This window comes from Ammodytes marinus (assembly GCF_949987685.1).
Source record: "Ammodytes marinus genome assembly, chromosome: 1".
NCBI lineage: Eukaryota > Metazoa > Chordata > Actinopteri > Uranoscopiformes > Ammodytidae > Ammodytes > Ammodytes marinus.
This window is the reverse complement of record NC_137230.1, coordinates 21,952,216-21,977,430: the sequence shown is the minus strand read 5'-3', so window position 1 is coordinate 21,977,430 and position 25,215 is coordinate 21,952,216. Positions and strand designations below refer to the sequence as shown.

The 25,215-nt window shown below is 39.8% G+C and overlaps 1 protein-coding gene across 1 annotated transcript in view; it reads right to left on the bottom strand.

The window, feature by feature from the left end:
• Nucleotides 1-25,215, bottom strand: part of LOC307255264 (ephrin type-A receptor 6-like) — a gene marked incomplete at both ends in the record, with an annotated part of 58,180 nt that overhangs the window by 30,376 nt on the left and 2,589 nt on the right. The window contains 5 exon segments of the mRNA XM_080033926.1: nucleotides 7,538-7,766; nucleotides 7,942-8,103; nucleotides 8,214-8,363; nucleotides 10,368-10,496; nucleotides 19,829-19,893. Of these exon segments, the coding sequence (XP_079890052.1) occupies nucleotides 7,538-7,766; nucleotides 7,942-8,103; nucleotides 8,214-8,363; nucleotides 10,368-10,496; nucleotides 19,829-19,893 (735 nt within the window).

The following is a 25,215-nucleotide window of genomic DNA, read 5'->3' as shown; positions in this document are numbered from 1 at the left end:
CAGATTCATTTGAGTTTCCAGCTGCTCCCCGCTCTCTGGTATACACTGGGAAGATCACACCAAAAAGCAATTACAATACTCGTACCACTATTTCTATCAAAAAGTTTGCACATCCCACATCACACACACACACACACACACACACATAGATAATGAGATCCACTTTGATCACCATCAGTTGTTTGGCTTTTTGTCATGGAGCACATTCTTATTCATGAAAGGAAGAATATTGGCACAAAATATATATTCCCGATCAGATCAAAATACTCCACACACAAAACATTCAACAGTGATGCAGACACTGTGCAGAAGTATTTTAAATAGGGCTGTCAAGCGATTAAAACAATTAATCTAATTAATTACAGGCTCTGTGATTCATTAATCTAAATTAATCGCATACTTATATGACACTTTTATGCCTGTTTATAAACAGCTGTATAGCCTACAGTTTGTTTCTCTCTCTCTCTCGGGAGTGGGGGGCGGGGGGGGGGGTCCGTTTATGCAATTAAGCTAGCAAACAAAAGTGAGACGGAAGATTGAGAGTGTAGTGGCAGATTTTGTATATGATGTATGTCTGGACTCAAATGTTAGAATGCTTATTAATGAAATAGGAAACATTTGCTACAAACCTGTATAAACATACATTGACTGTGTTTTAGTGTAAACTGATTAACTGAAATGTAGGTTCAACCATTCCCCCCTCAATCTCCCGTGTGGAACCAACCTGACTATACATTTGAAAGAAGACATTGTTCCTGCAGACAGCCTCCTGCTGTTCTGGGGCAGCCTGCCCCACCCACGATTATAATATGAATGTATATCTCAAGACCTGTCTGTCTCCCAACCTGTCTTCCCCTCCTTCCCCCCACCCAGCCCTACCTGTCTGTCTCCCAATTACATGTCCTTAAATAGTTCATGACTTGAAGGACATGTTGCCACTTCTTGTTACACCTCACGTGTGTTTGAACCAGTGGCCTCTCCGCGGAGAATTCTTGCTATCTTGATTGAAAATAAACCTGATGCTATACACAATATCACCGTTTGCTTGACTTTTCTTACCACAAGAGATACTGAGAGTTTTGAACCTACATTGTTAATTAGGCACCCACTAAATCAATAATGCACAGACACTGCCGAGAATAACATAAGATAACTTCCTACCTTCATGCTTATTTGCCCGAAGCTTCCCATAAAACGTCCATAGAGGCCTCTCTATGCTTCTTTCTTTACTCTTTAAACCCGTGCGGGCTGTGTCGGCAAACTACAGGTGCAGTTGAGCTATCATCTCACCTCTTTTGCACTGGGTCAAAGGGCACTATAGAAGCGCGATTAATCTGCATTAATTTTTTTAATCGCGTAAATGTTTCTGTGATTAACGCGTCAATTTGACAGCCCTAATTTTAAAAGTTCATAGCTGTATGGCTGGAAGTTATCCTTATATTCTCATTTTCAAAAATTCTACAGATTATTTTTTTATTATCATTTTATTATTATCATTCCCTTTAAACCGGTCTTTTAGTTTCCTTTACTGACGGGACGTTGCCAGGGATCGCATTGCCAACTGGGACCACCTAGGCCCTGTGTTCCCAATCTTTAAAGCCCTGGCTCTCACTAACAGTCTGTCCTCTCCTCTCTTGCAGGTACTGGTTTGGTTATATGGCTGCCTTAGTTTCTTCATTTAGTATCACCTGTTGGTTTTGTTTTGTAAACATAAGATTCAGACATAGCTCCACCCATAGCTCCTCCCCGGTAATTTGCACTATCCCCCCACTTTGCCGCCCCTTCTTGAACCTCCAGCGGAACCCCTACGGACCCCTCGCGATCCTCTGGCGCACAGGGGAAATTCTCTAGAGGGTGGTCACACGGAGAGATAGCCTACCTATCAGCTTTGGCAACTGAGCCATCCAAAGCTAAGGAAATGGATAGGGGAGGGGTTGCTGCTCTGTGCTCTGCTGTATGAGAGATTGACGAGCGCCTAGTCATTCGGCTGCAGCGTGTAGCACCGGGGCAGCAGCCTGAGCCTCGCGCTGTTATTGGTTGAGGGTTCAACACTCTCCACGTGCACTGCTCAATTGATTAACACCTAGAAACGTCCCGCCAGGAGCAATGGAAACCAAAACAAAGCTAAATACAGCTATTAGGGGAAATTGATATTGAGTCAAAGTGAAGCTTTCACTTTTATTGTTCCATAAAAAGTCACACAGTTGTTCCTAAAAAGCAGAGATGCTCAAATGTAACTCTTCACTTATCACTTACACCTGTTTTAATTAGTTGTGTGGCCACACAACAAGTTGCAACCATGAGATTGGTGTAGGCCTATTATCAAATTCTAAACTTCATATGGCAAACGTGTAAGCCAAAAGTTGCCTATTTAAACACATCAGATATGGAGCTATAAGCATTCATTTGGAGCTGAGCTTTGCTGATTAGATCATTAACTGAATAAGAAAAGTTGAGGAAAAGAAAAGAAAAAAAAACAATAATACAAAAGATGGTGTAAAACTTTTTATAGTCGAGGGGAATTGCAGAATCAAGGGATCATTAAAGTGAGATCATTTAAATTACACATCCATTAAAATATTGGTAACACTTTACAATAAGGGTACATTAATTAATGGTTAGTTAATGCTTAATAAGGTTTAACTAACCATTAGTTAACTGTTAACTAATGTGTCTAGTAAGCATTTACTAATGGTATTCATGTTAACTAAGGTATTAATTACTACATTATGTAATGTTTATAAATATCCTATATTAACCTTAGTTAACCCATTAATTAAGCATGAAACAACAGTTGATTAATATAATAATAAGCATTAATTAACTGTTAACAAATGTCATTTTTGTAACATTACTTAAGCATAATTAACCATTTATTAATGCTCTTTGTGACCCTTATTGTAAAAGTGGGAACCATTTATCCATTAAGTAACACTTAATAAATGCACACCAGTGCTGAATAGGCATTACTGAAGCATAATTAACCATAATAGGCATTACTTAAGTGTAATTAACCATTTATTAATGGACTTTGTTACCCTTATTGTAAAGTGAGAACCATTTCTCATGAATTAACACCTAATAAAGGCATACTAGTGCTGATTAAGCATCACTTAAGCATAATTAACCATTTCTTAATGTTATTTGTGACCCTTATTGTAAAGTGGGAACCATTTATCACTTGTTACACTTAATAAATGCAAAATAGTGCTGAATAAGGATTACCTAAGTACAATCCATCAATCAACAAAGCTCTTTGTGACCCGTGTACATTCTCTATAATAACAATATTAAACATACTAAAATATTTCCAACTGGAAATCAATTCATGACAACAATCTGTTATCAACACAATTCAGTCACAATTTAAAAAAGAAAGAAAATTTTATTTTATTTAGAATATTTAGTTTTATTTGGAAACACGGCTCTCACATTAATGGGTTAACTAAGGTTAATATAGGATATTTATAAACATTACATAATGTAGTAATTAATACCTTAGTTAACATGAATACCATTAGTAAATGCTTACTAGACACATTAGTTAACAGTTAACTAATGTTTAGTTAAACCTTATTAAGCATTAACTAACCATTAATTAATGTACCCTTATTGTAAAGTGTTACCAAAATATTGATCAAAGCAGCTTACAAAAAAGGACATTTTTCAAAACAACTTGCACTGAAAAAACTTTAGCTCAAGTTTATGAGGATAGTGCTCAAGAATAATTGAGGGTCGAGTTTCATTAGATGACCTACGATGGCTCGGTCCGAGGAAGTACATCATTGCCTGCACGCTTTGCAGGAGTGTAATTACCAACTGAGAGGTGTTGAGTTGTTTGGGTTACTTAAAGTTGGTAGTTTTCTCTTTGACTTTTGTGTTGTCAGAAACAGATGGGAGCCAGAGATTGTGTTTACCCAGGTCTCCCAGCTTTGATATGCAGATGGGAAGTTCACAGAGAATGAGTGATGCCCTAGTGTGGCTGAGCTGCTTCAGAGGGCCAGAGTCAACGCAGTGCTTAATGGACAGAAGAGGGGGCAGAGTGGCTCTACATCTATTGATTTGCTCATTTTCTTTTTTGGACTTTACCCGGATTTGAGGTCAAAAGTTTTACCTTTCCTGAATGATCAATCCTGTGACAGCAGAGGTCACGAGATGAGCCAAGCTAAGTGTGGTCGATATCTGGACAACTTTGACACGGACGGCTTCACAGGAAAAAAAAACAGAGGAGGGGAAAACACTGATGGACTGTTAATGGCGTTATTCTGCTTTATGAAAAGTACAGGAGATGTTAGCTGCACAAGTTGTTTTGTTGAAACCAAATCATTTTAATAAAGAATATCTTTGCTATGGAATGTAAAAAAAAAAATACGGCTTTTGGTCTTGTCTGCATTTCTGTTTTGTTTTGAAATTTCGATCAAACGTCTATTAGCTTCTCCCACAATCCACTGCCTCCGTCTGAATGCGATGGTGTGACGAAAGGATGTGGAACAAATAGCATTAGCGCTATGATGTTCCCCTATCTAGGTCATGATATAACCAGTCTATCTGTGCGTAATCCTCTTGTGGCTGACACCGAAATGAAAGGAATTGAATAATAAAGCACTCGATTGAGATGTCAAAACAGGCTGGCAGAATGCTGTTGGGGTGGAAAGAAGGGTTTGATAATGCTGATGCCTTTGTTTAGGCAGCTGGGAGGGAAAGGCGGACGTGCAAGAGCAGAGCTGCTGCTTATATTTGGGAGCGCTGGGGTTTTCCCTATTCTCTCTCTTTATCTCTCTCTCTTTTTTTCTCTCTCTCTCTCCCTCCCCCCTCGTTCTCCCTCTTTTGCTCTTTCCCCATGCTGCCTCTCAGACAGCTTTGATCACAGTACCCTTTGAAGCAGTGTTCCAAAATGAAAACGAGGAGAAAGCAGAAGTCACTGCAAGTTCATGCCTAAACTTCCTGCAACTACTTGCAATGTGAACATCTTTATCACAGCCTGTAAGCCCTGCAAGGCCTACGGAAATTATTGATGAGAGAAAATAATAATTGCCCATTAATTGCAAGGGGTCTATAAATCTTTAATTACGAGGCCATAGTGTTCTGTTGCTATTGACCACCTCTTCTATAGGAACGTTAATGAGTTCAAAGATGCCATTTGAGAATGCACAGCAGGTTATTCTCTATAGGTGTTAACTGACATTTTCTGAACCTCCTGCACTGCAGCACAACAGAGTGTAGCAGCATCTCTGGTTGCCTTTCCCCGAGATACTACAAAAAGATTTAAGGAGCAGTCTTTTTGGTAAATATACTTGGTGTATGTAGTGTTTTGTTAACCTTGCACCTGCAGTAAGTATCATAGATTAATCACTGTTGTATTTGTTAAAATGGCTATAGGCTACAACAACCATTTATGCAGTTGTGTACAACTATGGATCACAACCCTCGTAAGCAGCACTCTCATTAATTAGCCTTAGCCCCAATATAGGCAGCTGATTGTTTTTTTTTACTCTGTATTACATTATTATTGTGGTTGATTACAATTTAATTTAGTTATTTGTAGATCGTAATACCTTCTAAACTAGTGTTCTCTTTTGTGTATGTAAGGTAACATAAGGACAGGGATTAATGTGACACAGCCTGCTTTGAATAAATGAATGTAGCTGATAGTGGAAATACTGAATTCTTTAATGAAATGGACTTCATGTCCTCAGATTAATTGGGTTAATATCAGCATCGATAATTATCTAGCGTATGTGTATCTGATCGATGCATTCCTTTTGACTGTGCCCTGGAGTACTGTAAGGCATGATGAATGATCCAGTAAGTTGTACTGGGGTTGTTGCAAGTTAATAGCTGAAAATCAAGACTAGTGTGGCAATAATACTGGGAGAATTAGAGATACAGTATATTAGAGACAAAGAAAGACATTAGTTTTTCCTTTAGATATTGGGGTAAAATAAGCTGGTTGTATTGGTATTCAACTATGCTGAAACATCCTCAAAATGTAGCTCTGTCAAATACTTTAAAAAAATAGGAACAGATATACTGTGAGACACACTATACAATGTGTCAACTGCAGAGGTTTTGCCATTCTTACCCATGGTAGCTGTCCTTGTTGTTCAGTAGGGATTCCTGTCTGGATTCCTTTATTACTGTTACAGCTACAGTACAGTCAAAAGAAGCAGCCACTGTCAGCCGAAGGGGATAAATAGGGAGAATATAGATGTAGGACATACTATATGAAGGGCAGTAGAGAGGGCTCCTCCTAAACTGTCGTCTCTTCAATAATCTCAGTCGTCTGTGTTGTTTAACTATATTCTACGTATCGTTGAGATGATTGAAAGCGAGAAAGAAAGAAAAAATTAATAAAAAGCAGATGAAAGAGAAGAAGATAAAAAGAAAAATGAAATCCCAAGGAGCAAATAATGGAGATATTGCAGCCTGTCCTATATATCAGCTGTACTAATGACTGTTGCAGTTCTCTCTGTAATAACCCCGGTGACCAAATCACCACAGGGGGACTACACGAATCTCACCCTGACCAGCTGCGATTTATAAACTCTGAAAAATGTAGCAAGTTACACAACGTGCACCTCAATTGTAATCAAGCTTGTGGCTCGAATTTAACACTGCCTTAATTACAAGAGTAAGTCTGAGCCTCGTAAATAAAAGAGAGGGGCTGGGGAGAGTTTTAGAAAAGCTAAGGTGCCAGCCAAATCAGCTGTGAAATGTACAAATGAAGGCAATTAGCCAGCTAGCCCCCAGTCTGTCTGCACAGTCTAATTGAGAAACCAGGCCAGAGACTATCTGGAACAAACTCAACAGTTGCGTTAACTTTTCATTTATCTGTTTTGCTGACAATGGGCCACATTTAGGTAATGCTGATATCACAAATTAGAGAGCATCTGGTATTTATGAAAGTACTTGCATGGTGTGTTTATCTAGCACAGCATAATATTAACCAAGACAACAGTAGACGTGTAAACACCGGACCACCAAAAAAACTATCTTGTAATTACAAGAAATTCATTTCTCATTTAAACCAAAGCATTGATGGAGTCCCACTGAAGTGGATGGCAATGAGAGACAGCAAGAGTGGCCATTAAAAGAAAGGAATGGAAAGAGAGCAAATAGACGAAGGAGAAAGAAGGGGGATGTAAGCAAAGTGAGGAGAGAGGAGAGAGGAGAGAAGAGGATGGGAGGAGATGGAGCTGGGAAAAAGAGGAAGAGAGATGTGGATGGATAGGACGAGATGAGGTTGGTCTCAGAATGAGAGCAGGAGCTCAGTAAACTCAAACTCCTGCAGATGACTCAGAAGCCCCTAGAGATCTTCCAATGTGATGCAATGCCTTCTCTTCTCTCTTCTCTTCTCACTATTTCTCTCTCTCTCTTTACTTGTCTCCTCTGTATCTGCACCTTTACCACACTGTTGGTGAAATTAACTGCTCTAAAATTAGTATAATCACACACACACACACACACACACACACACACACACACAAACTCAAACACACAGATGCACACAAAAACATCCAAAACAACCTCAACTCACCCCGACATGAGCCATCGGTCTCCTCGTGGCCTATACTGCAGACACAGCGGCCCAGCGGTACCAGCCAGTCTCCATCGGCGCCACAGTACAACTTAGGTGTGTCCCTCTCTTCTGCATTCTCCAGACACGCGCCCCTCACTTCCACCAGAGAGGATGAGTCCATGTGGGGCACCGTGTCAGGAAACGCTGCCAGGTTCCTCAAAGTGGACGGGCAGCGTTTGTAGAACACCTTTTTTTTTGGAAATAAAGAAGAAGAATCGAAGTTGCTGCCAGGTTTGTAAAAAAAATAATACAATTGACATGTTTATTGCTTTACTTGATGCAAACATTAAAAGGTGGAGTCGGGGTTATCCGGAGAATCCTTGTGTCAAAATCCCTTTTTATACACCATCCTGTTCACTGACCTTGACAGAAACAAGAGCAATACAAGCTCCAACATCCTGGAAGGCCAAGTAGAATCCCCTTTGTGTCACCGGCCCCACCTCCCTCACCTCAGTGTTGAGGCGGAGAACACGATCTCCGAGATCCGTCTGTGTAAAACTCTCATCTGCCGCTATGGTGTCCACCTTAGAGCCCAACAAAAAACATTTCATAAACACAGGTCATAGCTACTGAATGAAAACCTGTAGCGTAACAGATCACTCTTTTTGGTGAAATAGGCATCTGATAAACCAACCTTGGCATAGTCAGCAGCCCGAAACCGTGCCCCTGCAGAGAGTGGATCGGCTGTCTGAAGGTAAAACAGGTTGAAGGTTTCCTTACAGGTACCAGACACCCAAGGAATGGAGTTGCAGTCCCTCAGGGTGAAACGCAGCTCCACATATACCTTAGTTAAAATAAGGATAAAGAAAGAATGAAAAATGAACACAATGATAACTCATTGGACATTATTAATGGAAGGCTTTTAAAAAATGTGCAGGTAACTCAACACATTGCAAGACCAGGACATGTTCTCAAAATAAACAATAGTTGTCCATTGAAGAACATGTCCAGAAAATGGGCAGGCTATTATGTTTACATGTCATACATGTATTTTTATTCTTGATTGAGTGCAAGCATCTGAGCAATTTATAGAAAGTAATTAAAATAGGAAAAAAATACAGTATATACCAGGGGTTCTCAAACTTTTGAGTGCCAATTTAGGAACCCAACATTGGACCGGGGGCCGCCGAATGGCCAGCGTCTTTGCATTTTTAAAGTTTACATGTATTGGTCTGCATCCAATAATGTGTAATTAACACATTTTAATTAATAAATGAAGGGCTAGGTTTCATTTCAACATTGGGGGGACACATTAAAAGCGGGGGTCTGGGGGTTGTCCCCCAGAAAAATTTGAGGTTCGAACACTTAATTTTGTGCATACATACATACATACATCTTCAACCGCTTATCCGAAATCGGGTCGCGGGGGCAGCAGCTTGAGCAGGGAACCCCAAACTTCTCTTTCCCGGGCCACATCAACCAGCTCTGACTGGGGGATCCCGAGGCGTTCCCAGGCCAGTGTGGAGATATAATCTCTCCACCTAGTCCTGGGTCTTCCCCGAGGCCTCCTTCCAGCTGGACTCTCCTGGAACACCTCCCTAGGGAGGCGCCCTGGGGGCATCCTTACCAGATGCCCGAACCACCTCAACTGGCTCCTTTCAACGCAAAGGAGTAGCGGCTCTGCCCCGAGTTCCTCACGAATGACTGAGCTTCTCACCCTATCTCTAAGGGAGACGCCAGCCACTCTCCTGAGAAAACCCATTTCGGCCGCTTGTGCATTTTGGTTAATTTGTATGCAGTAATTTGTGTCTTCTGTATTTATTTATGGTGGACTAGTTAAGGAAAAGACAACTAGCTCCCATTGACACACATCTAATGGAATATAAATCAGTAAAGCACTGAGGCATTCTGTATTGCATTCAAATATTTATTCTACTTTATTGTTCAAAACTTTCTGCACATTGAAAACGTATCACCTTTTGGAGTGTTTTTTTGTAGGACTCACTACTCATGATGCAGCAGCAGTGTTACCTATTATGACACTATACATTGGAAATAAACCAGATGGGCTATCAGCAGTCAACTAGGCAGATAGTTCCATGGCTATCAGCAGCTAGCTAACGTTAGCTTGTTAGCTAAACTTTAGGCAAAAGAGTTAGAAACCAGATAATGTTAGCATCCATCCTAAGACACTTGACCTAATCTAATTCATCTTGAAAGTGAGAAAGTGCATCGTATTGGGCTTGACAAGCTCACTATCTAACAACTTACATTAGGCACCGCACTACACTTCCTGCTGCACTGCGGGAGGCTGACCAGCCGTCTGCAACGAGAGGCAGAGGCCAGCCGAACTTCGCAAGTTTAAGATGGTACGGTCCACTGTAGGGGTGTTATTATTAATAATTGGGGAATGAATATAAACAATTAGGAGGGATATTTAAGTATTTCGACTCCTGTACTGTTTTTACTGTTACGGGGGACGCATCCCCTCCGTCTGTTTCAATTTAATTTTAATTGTTTTAATTTTTTTAATAATTCATAATTGAATGCGGGCCGCCAGATATGTTCGGCCCGCGGGCCACACTTTGAGAACCACTGGTATATACAATGCAGAAAAGCAATGATACCATTTATTTACTTAACAGTACATCAGCCTATTTGTTCCCTTATATGTTAAAAGAATGTGTTCCCTTCAGTTAGTTCACTTTGCCAACCTTCAGACAATGTCACCACCTGACCCTGCTTCAAGACTACTCTATATAAGTCCAAATATCTTAAAAACCTTTCTGAACAAGTACAGTGTGTATCTGAAGCAGTATGCACAACTGTTATGATGGGAGTTTCAGACCCTTTGTGCAGCCTGTCGCTGGATCCATCCAGACCGTAGCCAGTTGTTCTGGTTCGGCTCCATTACGTGGCAAACCTGAAAGGTGTGAATAGGTCTGTTCTGCTCATCCATCTCTGTGATAGCGTCCCACTGTAAAACAATATGAAGCAAATATGGGCAAAAATGTGTAACACATGACCATAAAGCAAGCAGACAATTTAGTTAGTAACCTTACTTATATCAAAACAAGATAAACAAGCTCAATATATTTGAACAAAATGCATCAATAGGGAGATTAGGGAGATACAATACAACCACCCATCTGGTTTTGGGTCTGCTCTATAATATGTTCAACTTGTGTACCTTCTATACTGCATGTGTTGAAACGTCATGTCTATAGAAACATGACTTTTTGAGAGACACCCTGTTAGTTTCACCAATGTTTTCAAGCTGTTGCATCAGCCAGACTGTCTCATTTGTCTGCTCCGCTTTAACGGTCTGATGATCGTGGCTTCAAAAGCCCTAACGCGTATTGACAGAAGTACTGTCTCATAACTCCTGTGGCAAGATATGGGCAGCTGAGAGTGTGTCAGTTACTCAGCAGGACATGTAATTATAACTCAAGACCCTAAGACACATGAGAGCCATGGTGGGGAGTTATACTGGATTCAGTTGTGTAAAGGCCATGCCCCCTACTACTCAGAGGCTGTATCCTCCAAAGGATGCAGCCAACAGAAGTGGGTCCTTACTCCTATAGTCTTCCTTCCCCTATGAGATCGGCCAAACCCAATAAAGTTGCTCTCAACGGTGTCACGCACTGTGGTCAACAGCTGCAAACACAAATTAACATCATGTTTGTTCCATCATTTACAGCAAGGCTTTTTCCATCGGTTTATTTCATCTGATGTATTAATTACAAGCACTATAGAACAATAAAAAATACCAGAAAAATACAATGTTGTTATTTGACACGTCTTCAACAAGTGTGCCTTGAATGCTCCATTAACCACTTGAAGGTGCACAATGGATTATAGGAGGCTGAGGGTAGCAAAAGAAACATGAGCTGTGACCACCTAATGTGGACGAAAGAAGGCGACATATATCTGCCACATTTGGAGAGTCAGCCTATTACAATATTTAATTAATGTTTAATTTAATTTATATATTTGGGGTCTGCAAAATGCCATTTCCAGGTCCACGGACTGGAGAATGGGAGGATGTGAGCAAGTGTAAGAATCTACATGGAAAGCACTCTGTGACTGTTTAATGATTTCACTCTCCGCCATGTTCATGTTACCTACATTATGTAATTATGTACCTGGGATATCTGTAAAATGAGGACTTAAAAAGGGAAAAATTATTCAAAGCTACTGTGTTGAATATGATATGAATACTTCTTCATTTATAATACATTCACAAACACATAAACACACAGTCCTTAATGAAACAAATCGAGAATGTGGGGCACAAAGAAAGCCAAAGTAAAAGGTAGATGACAGACATAACGAGTTGAGCAAAGACACCTGAGGTAGAGTGTTCTCAAATATAAATGATTAAATAACACTTTAACCTTGACTGGAGCGTGCAAAAGCAATTCATCTTATATTAATTAACATATCTAAATTATGCTATGTGATACCCAAGGGCTAAATGATTAATATATCATAATCACAGCCTCTTCCATTTACAACTCGAGCCAACCAATAGATGTTAAGTGGACTCTGGGGTGGTATGTATTCATGAATATGAAGTCAAGGTAAATGAGCAACATTTTAAAAATGTATAGATATTCAGTGTATAATAAGTTTGCAGTTTGAGTTAGACACGTCAAACAGGTGTCTTCGACAGTTACAGTTACCCTGTTTAAGTAGGCTACAATATTTCCTCTGTATGAACTATCCTCAAACAGCAGCTCTGCATTGAAATGCACAAAAAGAGGAAAGGTTATCATAAAAACGCGGTACCACTTTTTACATGTTTATATAAAGACGAATATACTATAGTTAGAGTGAATTTTTTTCTTGTGAAAGACTTACACGTGTCCTCTGTCAATATCCACAACCATTTAAAATTGGAAAGCATGTGTCGTACATTATCAAATGGAAAACAAAAGATGTGCAATGGTACTTTCGTCCCTACTAGGCGGGATGAAAGCACATATTACCTGTTGGGGCAAAAGTACCGTTTGTCATTAAAGACCAGTATGCCTATTGCAGGCCTGTAAGAATATAAAAACAACCCGAATGTAATTATATGATTATTACTGTATATCCATAACATGTTGACTCACTCTATAATATAATAAAATGATTGTAAATTATTACACAGAAAAGCAGCATGACAATCTAAAATTCAAACATTCATTCTCTGTTATCTGATCACTGCAAGGCCATTGAGAATGTTTAAGATTTTCTGTTGTTGCATACAAGTGGAAAGGCTGTACAAGTTACGGAAAGTACATGAGAGGGTGTTCTTCAACATACAGTATAAACTCCATACTCAGGCATGTCAGTGCTATCATTGCAGACCAGCAACAGAAGACCCGGTATCTTTAAAGAAAGCAGGCTTCTTGGTTTGCATAAGATCAGCAATAAGTAATTCAAGTTCCATTATGCATACAAACAAGAGAAAATGGTAATTTGTCACTCTCTGTGCCTCGGTGTTCTAAAATGCCCCCTTGGGATGTGGCATGGTTCAGAGCAGAGAAAACAAACGCAAACCCGCAGTATGAACGATGAGCTGCAGCCCACACTGTCTGAGGCAATCAGATATGCACCTACTAATCGCACTGCCTATTAGCAGCAACATTAGCAGTCTGTAGAAGATAAGAAATTGGGCGTTTTAGAAGAGTTTGTAGAACTACTTAATGTGTTGATCTGACACTAATATTGCAATATAAACTGAAACTAACCCGTTAGAAAAGGCTCACTGTTGACTCAATTTTGAGGCTGACCTTTTGATGAAATCTTGACGATTTGGAAAACTACAGTACATATATGTGCAGTAATAATTGTATGACTAATTTCTTAGTTTGACATCATGACCCTTGAGTTTGATAAACAGTTCCTCACTTAATCCAAAAAGCAATTAGAATACTTTGTATTAGCACAGTGACACCCACAGTACAATTTGGCCTGCCCAAATGATGTGTCCTACTCTTGCTTGCTCCGGTGCTTGCTTTCCTCAGGTCCAAAGGGATTTTAACAAAGTTTGCCACAATTAATGACTAAGGTTTTGACTTTAAGAGAGAGAGAGAGAGAGAGAGAGTGGGTGAATCATAGAAGACTCTATCATTAGTAGTTGACCATTTACTTCAAGAGTCGTAGTGACATGGCTGATTCTTAGACTAATGTGAATAGATCTTTCTTTCATGCCTGTGATAGGATCCTCAATGAACCAATGAGCTTGTTTGATGTGCAGGGATGAACAAACGGATGTGATTTGGAAGGCATCTGTGTCAGGTGCCTTTGCAAGCACAACAGTGCCTTAATAGTATTATAATACATTTCAAATGCAACAGTCATTGTAGATGGTCTTACTTTTTTTTTATTATTTGCCTTTTGAAAAATGGACTCGTAATTTAATCTTCACTTTAATTAATCAGTGTTTATTTTTTTGTGGATTTATGTGTTTAAACAATTTCCTAAACAAAAAAATAATCAAGCATAATGTATGCCTTGGATGCTGAAGCTTCCGCTGTTGGGACACGCAACCCAGTCTGTCATCTATCTCTACTCCCTGTACTTGTTTTGATGGACAGAGCAGCTGCTACTTGCACATGCAAATCCACATATGTTTACTCCACACTCTGGATTTGGCTTCAGAGAGGACTACTTTGTCTGAGGTAGAATGGTGCTCTTTATCTGTCTTTGAATATATTTAAATTGATGATGTGAGATGGTAACAGCCCCTCACTGACTTCACAGATACACACTTTAGTCTCCTCAATGAAGCTGCTGCAAAGACCCATTGTGCAGAGACGTTCAGACATTAAAAGCTTGTGGAGAGTTTCTGACTCTTCTTGGTATTACTTTTTTTTCAGCTTGGCTTCCGGCAAGTTGAGATATGCACTTAGCTCCTGACAGGAACCTTTGACAGCCACTGAATACTGTCAGTGGAAAGATGGAACTTTGCCTCACAGATAAAGAGTTCATCTTCCAAATCAGGGACAGCCAGGCTAGCTAACATGAGCAGACGACTCTCTTTTCACTGGCAATGAGGTGACATGGCTTCAACCCTAACCTTAACATCACCTTCATTAATACTAATAGTGTGACTGATAGTCACATTTAATGTAGGCTATGTCTCGGTTTTAGAGCAAACATTAAATCAAATGGGTAGGTAGTAATTAAAATAGCACCACCATTAAATAGTTCTCAATTAATTATTTATCTGAAAACTTTAAATGTCCGCTGCTGATAGTATTATAGGCGGGAAATTATGAGCAGAACTTTTCATTTGTGCAGGAGTTCCACACATGCTAGCTTTGAGCTAGTCACTATTCCTCCCCTACTCACGCCTATGTTATTTATCTAATATAAGTATGACAATGATGGTGAATACCAACCAAAATACATGTGAGCTATTATCATTACTGTTTTGTGGATGGATATGATTTTTGGTCGTCGGTGTCTAATCACAAAAGCAATGGACCAAGTTTGAAAAGATGTGAAACCCCTGCAGGCTTATTAGCAGCACTACCTGTCTCATGCTCAAAAGGACCACATTAATACTTTGCCGTAATATGAATAATTACCGTCTTTAAAAGGTGCTCAAGTTAACTCCCTCAAACATGTTTTAGTTTTTTCTGTAAGGACGAGTTCATTGACCTTTAACCACCTGCTGTCTGTCTGCGTGACACTAGAAACTAAAACTTCCAATATACTCCTTCTGCTTTATAGAGGCACATTACAAAGGAACATACAGAAGCTGTGTGTCTATTAATAAGTCTCTTCTCGTTTCAGTCATTGTGGCCACTTTCAAACTGAAATCAGAATACTATTGTGTCTCCAGGTGGCTGGGTTTTTACTAATTCATTCACAATGAAGTTTAGAGCAGAAAGTGTTGTTGTTTCGTTTTTGGAAAAATATATTTTTTTTATATGATATGTTTTCTATCTGTAGGGGTTGAAAAATACATTAGGTCATTAAAAAGGCTAACACAATTACCAGCCCACTGACACTGCACCATCATATACTTTTGTATTGACAACAATGGGGGAGGCACTCAGCCTGCTTAAGAGGTGTGAGGTTTTGATTAAAACAGGACAATCTGTCATTGTCAGACTTGAGGGAAGAGAGAGAAAGAGAGAGGTGTTGTGAAAATATCATTAAATATTTGTAGTTGAAATAAATTATTGATCTGATGTGAATCTTGATTTTTTTTGTTAAACTAATTAATGGTTGTGTTGCTCCCAACAGCAAAACAAATGTTTAGACTGTGTGCTAGGGAGAAAGTACTGTGTAAATATTGGTATTTGACCCTGAAAATGTTTCAGCATTTTGGATCTATTTAATGGTTTTGCTCAAAAGGATGTATTGCCCTTTTAATAAGAGCCCAGAATCACAAACAGTCCTGTTCAGGACACAAGTTGCTACCTACACAACATCATGAAACCATGATTGCTGTTGCTGATGTTGGTTCAGTCCTAGCTGAAATTGTGTCAGATTAAATCTACACAATTCTTCCTTCAGGTTTAACCCTGTAAGAATGACATGCTACAATTCAATTAGTTTAATCTCTTGTCACCTAAAGGTTTCGATCAAATTTAAATTCATTGCATATACACAATGTGAATCCAGACCACTGGAGACAAACTGGAGACACAACTGAATCAAGATTATTGTCTTTTATGAGATTACCTCTGCCTTCATGTTTCAGTAATGGTCTTGTTAAACTCTTAGTGTTGTTTGTAAATTCCTAACTATTAATATTTAGATTTAGTTGAAAAAAGATCAGATAAGTGGGTGCACAGAAAGAGGAATGTGTGTTCATGACATTCTGCAAGTATATCTGTATTTCCTGAACTCATTTGCATTAATTAGACATGCTCATGTTGAAAGTTGTAATAAGGCATGACCTGCTACCTTCTCTCAGAAGGGTTAATGTTCAGAAGATGTCATGCAAAACCAGTCCTTAAAAGACGTATTCCCTGCTGACCGTCTGGGGTGTCTGTGCAGAGCACTAAACACTATTCTAGCCAGTCGAGAAGTCACGTGTTCAAAGCGGTCTACCCTTCCGTAACTTTGTGACGTCGCATGTAACTTTGTGAAGTCACCACGCGGATGTTTCCATGTATGGTAATGCTGTCACTTCCCTGTTCGCGTCTGCCTCGCGCCCTTATAGGTCCATGCTCGCGCTTCCCGCCACTGAAAGTGTTCCGGAAGGAAGGTAACCAATCACAAAGGAGTGGGGTTTGCAGGAGGGGGGGGAAGGGAGCGGAGATGGCCGATCACAGGCGGAGGGAGAGGAGATTGCCGAAGCACACACACTCAAGTGTTGACAGGACGTGCTGGATCGCCAAAATAAGAGAAAGAGCTTCCCGAAAATCTACGTAGTTTTTTGTGATGTGATTCGTGTCAGGTTGCTCTATAGCAGTGTAAAACAAGAAATTAAGACCAGAAAAGTAGTATAATAGGTCCTCTTTAAGAACTGAAAGGGTTTACATGTACACAGTTTTTATGAGTTTATCTTAGGGGTGTCACAATCTCAATAGTAAATTGGAAATCTATTGAAATGACGTCACAATCTAGACTTTTGAGGTGGAAGGTAGAATTGTCTATTTGCCCCACCCCTATGGTCAAGTTTGGCAGGCGTAGAAAAAATGAAACAAAAATGACGCTAGCCATGTAGCCGCTGTGAGTTACCTCCTACTGTACCTGCAGCTGCACCCTAACCATCTTTTGAAATAGGAATTTAAAAAAAAGAGTTATTGTGGTGGTGGCATAAAACCAATTATCCTAGACCACACCAGACTAGTCTGAGATGGCACAGCCATATGTGAAAAGACATTTTTCAAGTAGGTGTCACTAAAAATGTTTTGGCGAGATTCACTGAGAGGACAGGGTTTCAGGGCAACACCTGTCATCAATGGAGAGTTGAGGAACCTACTGCTGCAACAAAGGTATCCCAACCTCAGAAGATTTGCTGTGACCTTGACCGCACTTTTTGGATCCAGCTATTTCTGCAAGTCTGCTGTCCCTCACATTAAAGTCATCAAGTCAAAGTACAGATCCACAACGACGGATGACCACCTGAAAGGCTCTGAACCAATGGCTTAGACGACAATCTTAGGCTTGTCTTAGTGGTGATCATTGTTGTGTGTGTGACTTGTATGTAATTGTGTACATTCTGTGAATGTTTGATGTGTGATTTGCTGCTACTTACCCTCTTCTCTTGCCCCAGAGGGACCACAATGGAAATAAGCCTTCGGACTTGTTTGTGTCATCCCTGACTATTTATGTATTTTAATGTTTGACACAGAGTGCTGCTAATTTTTTATATATCAAATAAAATCACTCAATCATACCTTGTGGTCTGCCTAAGGCTTGGTCCTACTGCCCTGACTATGAGAAACTAGCTTCCTCTTCCCAGAGCAAGTGGTCCCACTAAGGTTGAGAAATACATTTATTTCCACATTTCAAAATTAAAAAACTACCCTTTTTATATCTGGATTACTTAACTTTATTCTGTACATATTGAATAGGTAGGTAGGCATCAACATACTGGCCACTTTAAATGAGATCTTGGTTAAAACAGTGGGGAACCATTGTCACGGAGAGACCTGGTTGTTGCTATTTGTGATCACTTGATTTTAACATTCAAGTTTCTGTTCACTGCCTACATTCGGAGATGTGTCATCAACTCTGCGACATCCCCTGGGATGGTTATTTCTGAACCAGCTGAGTTATCTGAGCTGTTCAAGATGAACCCACTTAAACTCAGATACTACTGTCCCCTTTGGCTGATTGTATATGACATTATTATAATTTCAATACTGATGCAACCATGTGTAAGGATAATGTTACTGTCAAACTGGTCAAGGTGTAGCTAACAAAACTAGTTTAGATACAGTCTGGTCAGATAAATCACACACATACACAAAAATCAGTATTATTTTCTAGAGTTTTTATTCCAATATTTGTTTTTATCTTAAGTCATTTGTTTGTGTATTTAATTGTACATCTCTCGTCCTCAGGATTTGGGGAGAAAACGGCAGTTGGGATAGAGATTCAAATCCAAATACCTCAACCGCTCCACTTGTTCTCTTTGGTCCCTCCCCTATGGTCCCTCCCTGACACGCACCAACAAAGTTGTGCCAAAGTGAATGGACAGTCCCAACAACCAATAAGAACAGAGAATCGGAGCCTCGCTCTGATTGGTGAACAGCTCATGTTAATTTTGACCAATCAAAAATCACATACCCCAGCTTTAAATAAGACTTCTGAAATGTGATGGAGGGACCCAGCCAGACCCTGTTTAATTGTGAGCGATCACAAGCCAATCAAAACAGATCAGTTCAAGTTACTGAAGTTTGTCAGTCAACTTGATCTGGAACAGTGATACACCTTACACTTTGCACATTGCATACTCCTTTTATTCATGACGGTGTACTGTATTTTCATTTCCCTTCAGTAGTCAGTCTGGGCCAGTGGTATATTCTTAGTTTTTCTCCAGCCAAATTGTTGCCGGTCCAAACAGCGAATTGAGGGAGTGGCTCAAATGCCGGCACATGACATAAGACTAAACATTATGCGATTGGTTGGCAGATCCAGAGTGGCACTGGGCAGATCCAATAGTTTGAAACTTCAAAAGACACCCACCTTCAAGTGAGTTTATGTTTGTCAATTGAGCGATTCCAGACCTTCTGTACAAATGAAATGAAGTACGATGGTCTGGTAGGACCAGGCTACTTCAGAAGCAATGCTCTGCTCAAAATTTTGCAGCGTGCCAGCTGCCATCACCGCTCATCTGAGATCTTGCTGCTACAGCTGCCAGTGTGCGTACTGCATTTCAAAAGACCCACCTCCACCACATTATCCACCTGTAGACTCTGAGTCTACCTTCCCTTAGGGGAAAGGTTAGTATCATCAGTATAGTTAGTATCAGCTCCTCATTCCCTGCTGTGCTACCATTCGCACCTCTTTGGGTTAGCAAAGTCTGAGCCTGGACGCCAAACATAAATGCTGTATATATTATACATTCACATAACAATCCATGAGCGTGACTTGCTTCCCTTAACTATACTTCAATGTGAAGCACGTACTATATGTTGAAGACATTTGACAGAGCGAGTTGTAGTTCAGGTTTAGAACATGCTTAGGATTCAAGCTTTGCTTTTCACTGACAAAATGTTTTTGAAATGTTTAGATTATTTTATTAAATTTGCTCAATTGGTTGTTATATTCAATAAAGTCAAGTTCATAAAGAAAAGAAAGCACTGCTTGAACTTTCTTCTTTATAGAGATGCTAATGTCACTCACCCCATTGACAGGATAGGTCTTCCAGTCCAGTTCCCCTGGCACTGTCGTAGTGTCCAACAGAACCACTAGAGAGGGCAAGGGGTGAAAAAGAAAGTCATGTAAAGTGGAGGAGAAAAGTTGGAAGAAGGAAAGAAGGAATGTAGAAGAACAAAGAGTGACAGGAGAGAGCAGAAAGGGGAAGACAGAGAGGGTGTGAGAGGTTGGACATTGAATTTAAAAAGAAGAGAAATGGAGGTGACAAAACAGGAAGAGAGCAGACAATAGTTATCAAGCTGTCAATGAGGAGCTGACAGAGCTGTAAAGCCCTTATCAAGTTCAACCACCTATGAAATAACAGCTCTTTAGGAAAGTCCGGGACAACGCCAACACTAACACAGACCCGCCCTTCCATCTAGGTGAAGTCTGGAATATTAGTACTCTCCTTCTCAGAGGTCAGGAGTTGTCTGTGCTACATGACATCAAAGCTGAGCCAAAGATCAATAAAGGCTGAGGACGAAAGGACAACAGAAACTTTCAATATGTTAAGGTGCGGAGTTGGCCATTCCAGAGAAGGTCTAATGATGTTTGAAACTGACCACCAAAACAAACCAACCCCTCCCTTTGTGCTCCTCCAGAGGTTCTGCCCAGACACGCCTTGCTTTGGCAACAGCAGTCATCACTAACTGTCCAATAGGATTGCTGTTACTAACATCACGAACATTGCTTGTAGCTGATTGGTTGGAGAAGTGTTTCCGGGTTTGGTCAAACACACACACAGATATCCGACAGCATCTCTGATTGATCAATGTCCAACTTTTAGTCCAGAAATCTCTAACTTTAATAGATAAATGGAGTACTTTATCAATGCCAAAAGGGACATTTCAGAATAACAACATAAAATACCAAGAATGTATAAATTGTATAGTTAATCTGACACAGTGACGATTTCAAAAGGCAAAAGTATCATACAATCTATTTCAGCATTAGAGTTTGCAGTGTTTTTGCATCAGCATGTTAGAAAGTCATCGTTCGCTTGACCACAATTTGTACAAGTGTAACAATCTCAAGGTGTCTGCACTCTGGTCACTGTGCCGGCATGTCACTCCAGTGTAACACAGACTTTGCCAAAACTGGACCACTTTTGGGGTTGCTACTGTTTTAAGAACAAGTCAGATAACCAGAGCAGATACACTTTGCTGAGACTAAATTAACCACTTCAATATTTACAGAGACTTCATTTAGCCTTGATCCCCCGCTTGTAATTAAGAATTGAATTATAATAAGATGGCCTTGCCTGTTCAAAAGGAGGACAGACATGAAGGGAGGGAAGGGGACTGTGAGAGCGACCAAGAGAGTATGAGAGATATTGATTTTGGGACATTTTTCAAAAACAATCTTTCAACTCAAAGTTTAGAACATCTTATATTGACCATTAAAATGTTAAATTAACAATATATACCCAGTATAGAATGTGTCTCATCTCTCTCACTTGAAGAAGTGATTTGCATTCATTAAAAAACTCATTACGATAAATTGCACCTGGGCCTGGATAACATATACTTGTCTGTTTTTAAACTTCTCACATAGTCCGTTTTTCAACTTTCCCCTGTGTGCATCTCTTCCCGTTCAAGCCATGTCACCACCACTGGCAGACAGGCATCCTGTGGGAAAAGCTGAGCAGACATACACACAAAAGACATAAGACAGACGCAAAAATAAAGCAAATGAGACTTGGAGACTTTGACATTTGGCTACTGAAAGGGCTCATGTCCAAAATGTGTATCCTAAACATTAGACATTCAGGAAGGATTATTAAACTGTTCTCTGCAAATTTGCTAGATGCCAAGAATTGATTACATCATGGTAACCATTAACCCATCTGACTTGAATCAACCACTGGCCCTAGATCATAAAATCCACATTTCCTACAGTAAGTGTAACACAAATGTATGTAGTGAATTATCGTAGGGACTGTGCGGCCCAAAATCAGGTCCTTCTCATATAATTAGCATATTGTGATAAAGTTCAATATTTTCTGTAATGTACTGATAAACATTAGACTTTCATATATTTTAGATTCATTACACACAACTGAAGTAGTTCAAGCCTTTTATTGTTTTAATATTGATGATTTTGGCAAAAAAGTAAAGAAAAAACAAAAATCCCTATCTCAAAAAATTAGCATATTTCATCCGACCAATAAAAGAAAAGTGTTTTTAATACAAAAAAGTCAACCTTCAAATAAATATGTTCAGTTATGCACTCAATACTTGGTCGGGAATCCTTTCGCAGAAATGACTGCTTCAATGCGGCGTGGCATGGAGGCAATCAGCCTGTGGCACTGCTGAGGTGTTATGGAGGCCCAGGATGCTTCGATAGCGGCCTTAAGCTCATCCACAGTGTTGGGTCTGGTGTCTCTCAACTTCCTCTTCACAATATCCCACAGATTCTCTATGGGGTTCAAGTCAGGAGAGTTGGCAGGCCAATTGAGCACAGTAATACCATGGTCAGTAAACCATTTACCAGTGGTTTTGGCACTGTGAGCAGGTGCCAGGTCTTGTTGAAAAATTAAATCTTCATCTCCATAAAGCTTTTCAGCAGATGGAAGCATGAAGTGCTCCAAAATCTCCTGATAGCTAGCTGCATTGACCCTGCCTTTGATAAAACACAGTGGACCAACACCAGCAGCTGACATGGCACCCCAGACCATCACTGACTGTGGGTACTTGACACTGGACTTCAGGCATTTTGGCATTTCTTTCTCCCCAGTCTTCCTCCAGACTCTGGCACCTTGATTTCCGAATGACATGCAAAATTAGCTTTCATCCGAAAAAAGTACTTTGGACCACTGAGCAACAGTCCAGTGCTGCTTCTCTGTAGCCCAGGTCAGGCGCTTCTGCCGCTGTTTCTGGTTCAAAAGTGGCTTGACCTGGGGAATGCGGCACCTGTAGCCCATTTCCTGCACACGCCTGTCCACGGTGGCTCTGGATGTTTCTACTCCAGACTCAGTCCACTGCTTCCGCAGGTCCCCCAAGGTCTGGAATCGGCCCTTCTCCACAATCCTCCTCAGGGTCCGGTCACCTCTTCTGGTTGTGCAGCGTTTTCTGCCACACTTTTTCCTTCCCACAGAGGTGCCTTGATACAGCACTCTGGGAACAGCCTATTCGCTCAGAAATGTCTTTCTGTGTCTTACCCTCTTGCTTGAGGGTGTCAATGGCCTTCTGGACAGCAGTCAGGTCGGCAGTCTTACCCATGATTGCGGTTTTGAGTAATGAACCAGGCTGGGAGTTTTTAAAAGCCTCAGGAATCTTTTGCAGGTGTTTAGAGTTAATTAGTTGATTCAGATGATTAGGTTAAGAGCTTGTTTAGAGTACCTTTTCATGATATGCAAATTTTTTGAGATAGGAATTTGGGGTTTTCATGAGCTGTATGCCAAAATCATCAGTATTAAAACAACAAAAGACCTGAAATATTTCAGTTGGTGTGCAATGAATCTAAAATATATGAAAGTTCAATTATTATCATTACATTATGGAAAATAATCAACTTTATCACAATATGCTAATTATATGAGAAGGACCTGTATATATATGAACTCATCCTAGGAGTCAGAGAGGCAGAAATAGGCAACTCAAACCAAGTCTGCCAGAGGCTGACATTTATTTGTATACTGTGGTACCTATAGCTGTGGCTTTGTGTCAGTGCACTAACATTTTGAAGGTGAAGTATAAAATTAGGGCCTCCTCCATGATGTGGATTCTGGAGCACCTGTCTGTAGACCAAACAGCACACAGAACCTAGATATGATGTGTTGTACTTTGATTTGGTGTACTCCAGGGTATTCATTTTAAATCCAGAACAAAATTAATCTATTTTGAGATAGAAAAAAAATGGAATTAAGCATGAGTTCAAAGTTGTGAAGTATCATTGATTAGGACAACATACTGTATATATTAGGGCTGTCAAAATTAACGCGTTAACGCAGGGTGATTAATTTCTGGAATTATCGGCGTTAATTTTTTTAACGCATTTAACGCATGTGCAGAATGATCCGCCCCGTGCATCCCACCGGCTCTGTAGCCTACTACGTTGTGGCTGACCCAGGATCAGTAGCTGCGCGCAGCCAAACATAGCAGCACGTTAGCCCGTGCCGTGTTTTAAAGTTTTAAGCTGCTAATGGTCACGTCTGTGTCGGGGGCATAGAAAGTATATCAAATCAACTGCCGCGTGTGGCAGTTGATGTCGGGAGCAACAGGAGGAGAAACATTGTCCGCTCTGTTCAGAGCCCGCGAGGACACAAACGTCTGCAGTTTTCAGAGGTGTGTGTGATCAGACATCAACATAATGTCGGCTTCCTGGCACACATGAACAGTCCCCTAGGACGTGTTCGTGCATACTAACACACGCATGCACGCGCGCGCGCACTCACACACAAACCGCGGACTGTAATCAAGTTGTATTCAAGAATGCACAACCTATAGATTCACCAAATAAATGGCATTCTATAGCCTATCCTATATTTGCCAAAAGACATAGTAAAGAGACAGACCAATTCAATTATGGTTTGGTAGGTAGGTATATATTTTAGTTTGATTTAAATTTATTTTCAGTATTAAAACCATCATTTGGATTTTCAATTAATAAACATACTAATTTTAAATGTACATATCCACCTTCTGTCATTTATCTTTCCGTTCATACAACAATATACAGAGAAAATTCAAATTTTTCGGGCATATTTCAAATGGTAAAATTAATCGTGATTAATCCACAGAATCTTGTGATTAATCTGATTAAAATTTTTAATCATTTGACAGCCCTAGTATATATATATATATATATATATATATATATATATATATATATATATATATATATATATATATATATATATATATATATATATATATATATATATATATATATAGAATCCCCATGAATTTAAAAACTGTAGTGTGCTGAGATGTGGGAGTGACCACCACCAGCAGCCACCAATATCTGTTTGCAGTCTAGCAGCAGAGCGCTCACTCAACTCCTTCAATTAAGTGACAAGGTCGGAACATTTTGCCACTTGAATGGACTCAACCTTGGGGACGGCTGGCACATCTTCAACTTATGCAACTAAATAAAGGCGACCGTGAATAATTCAAACTGTTGGAGAAAATAATTGCCTGAGCAAACTATTATTCTTTCCAAAACGTGTACAGGTCCTTCTCATATAATTAGCATATTGTGATAAAGTTCAATATTTTCTGTAATGTACTGATAAACATTAGACTTTCATATATTTTAGATTCATTACACACAACTGAAGTAGTTCAAGCCTTTTATTGTTTTAATATTGATGATTTTGGCAAAAAAATAAACAAAAACCAAAAATCCCTATCTCAAAAAATTAGCATATTTCA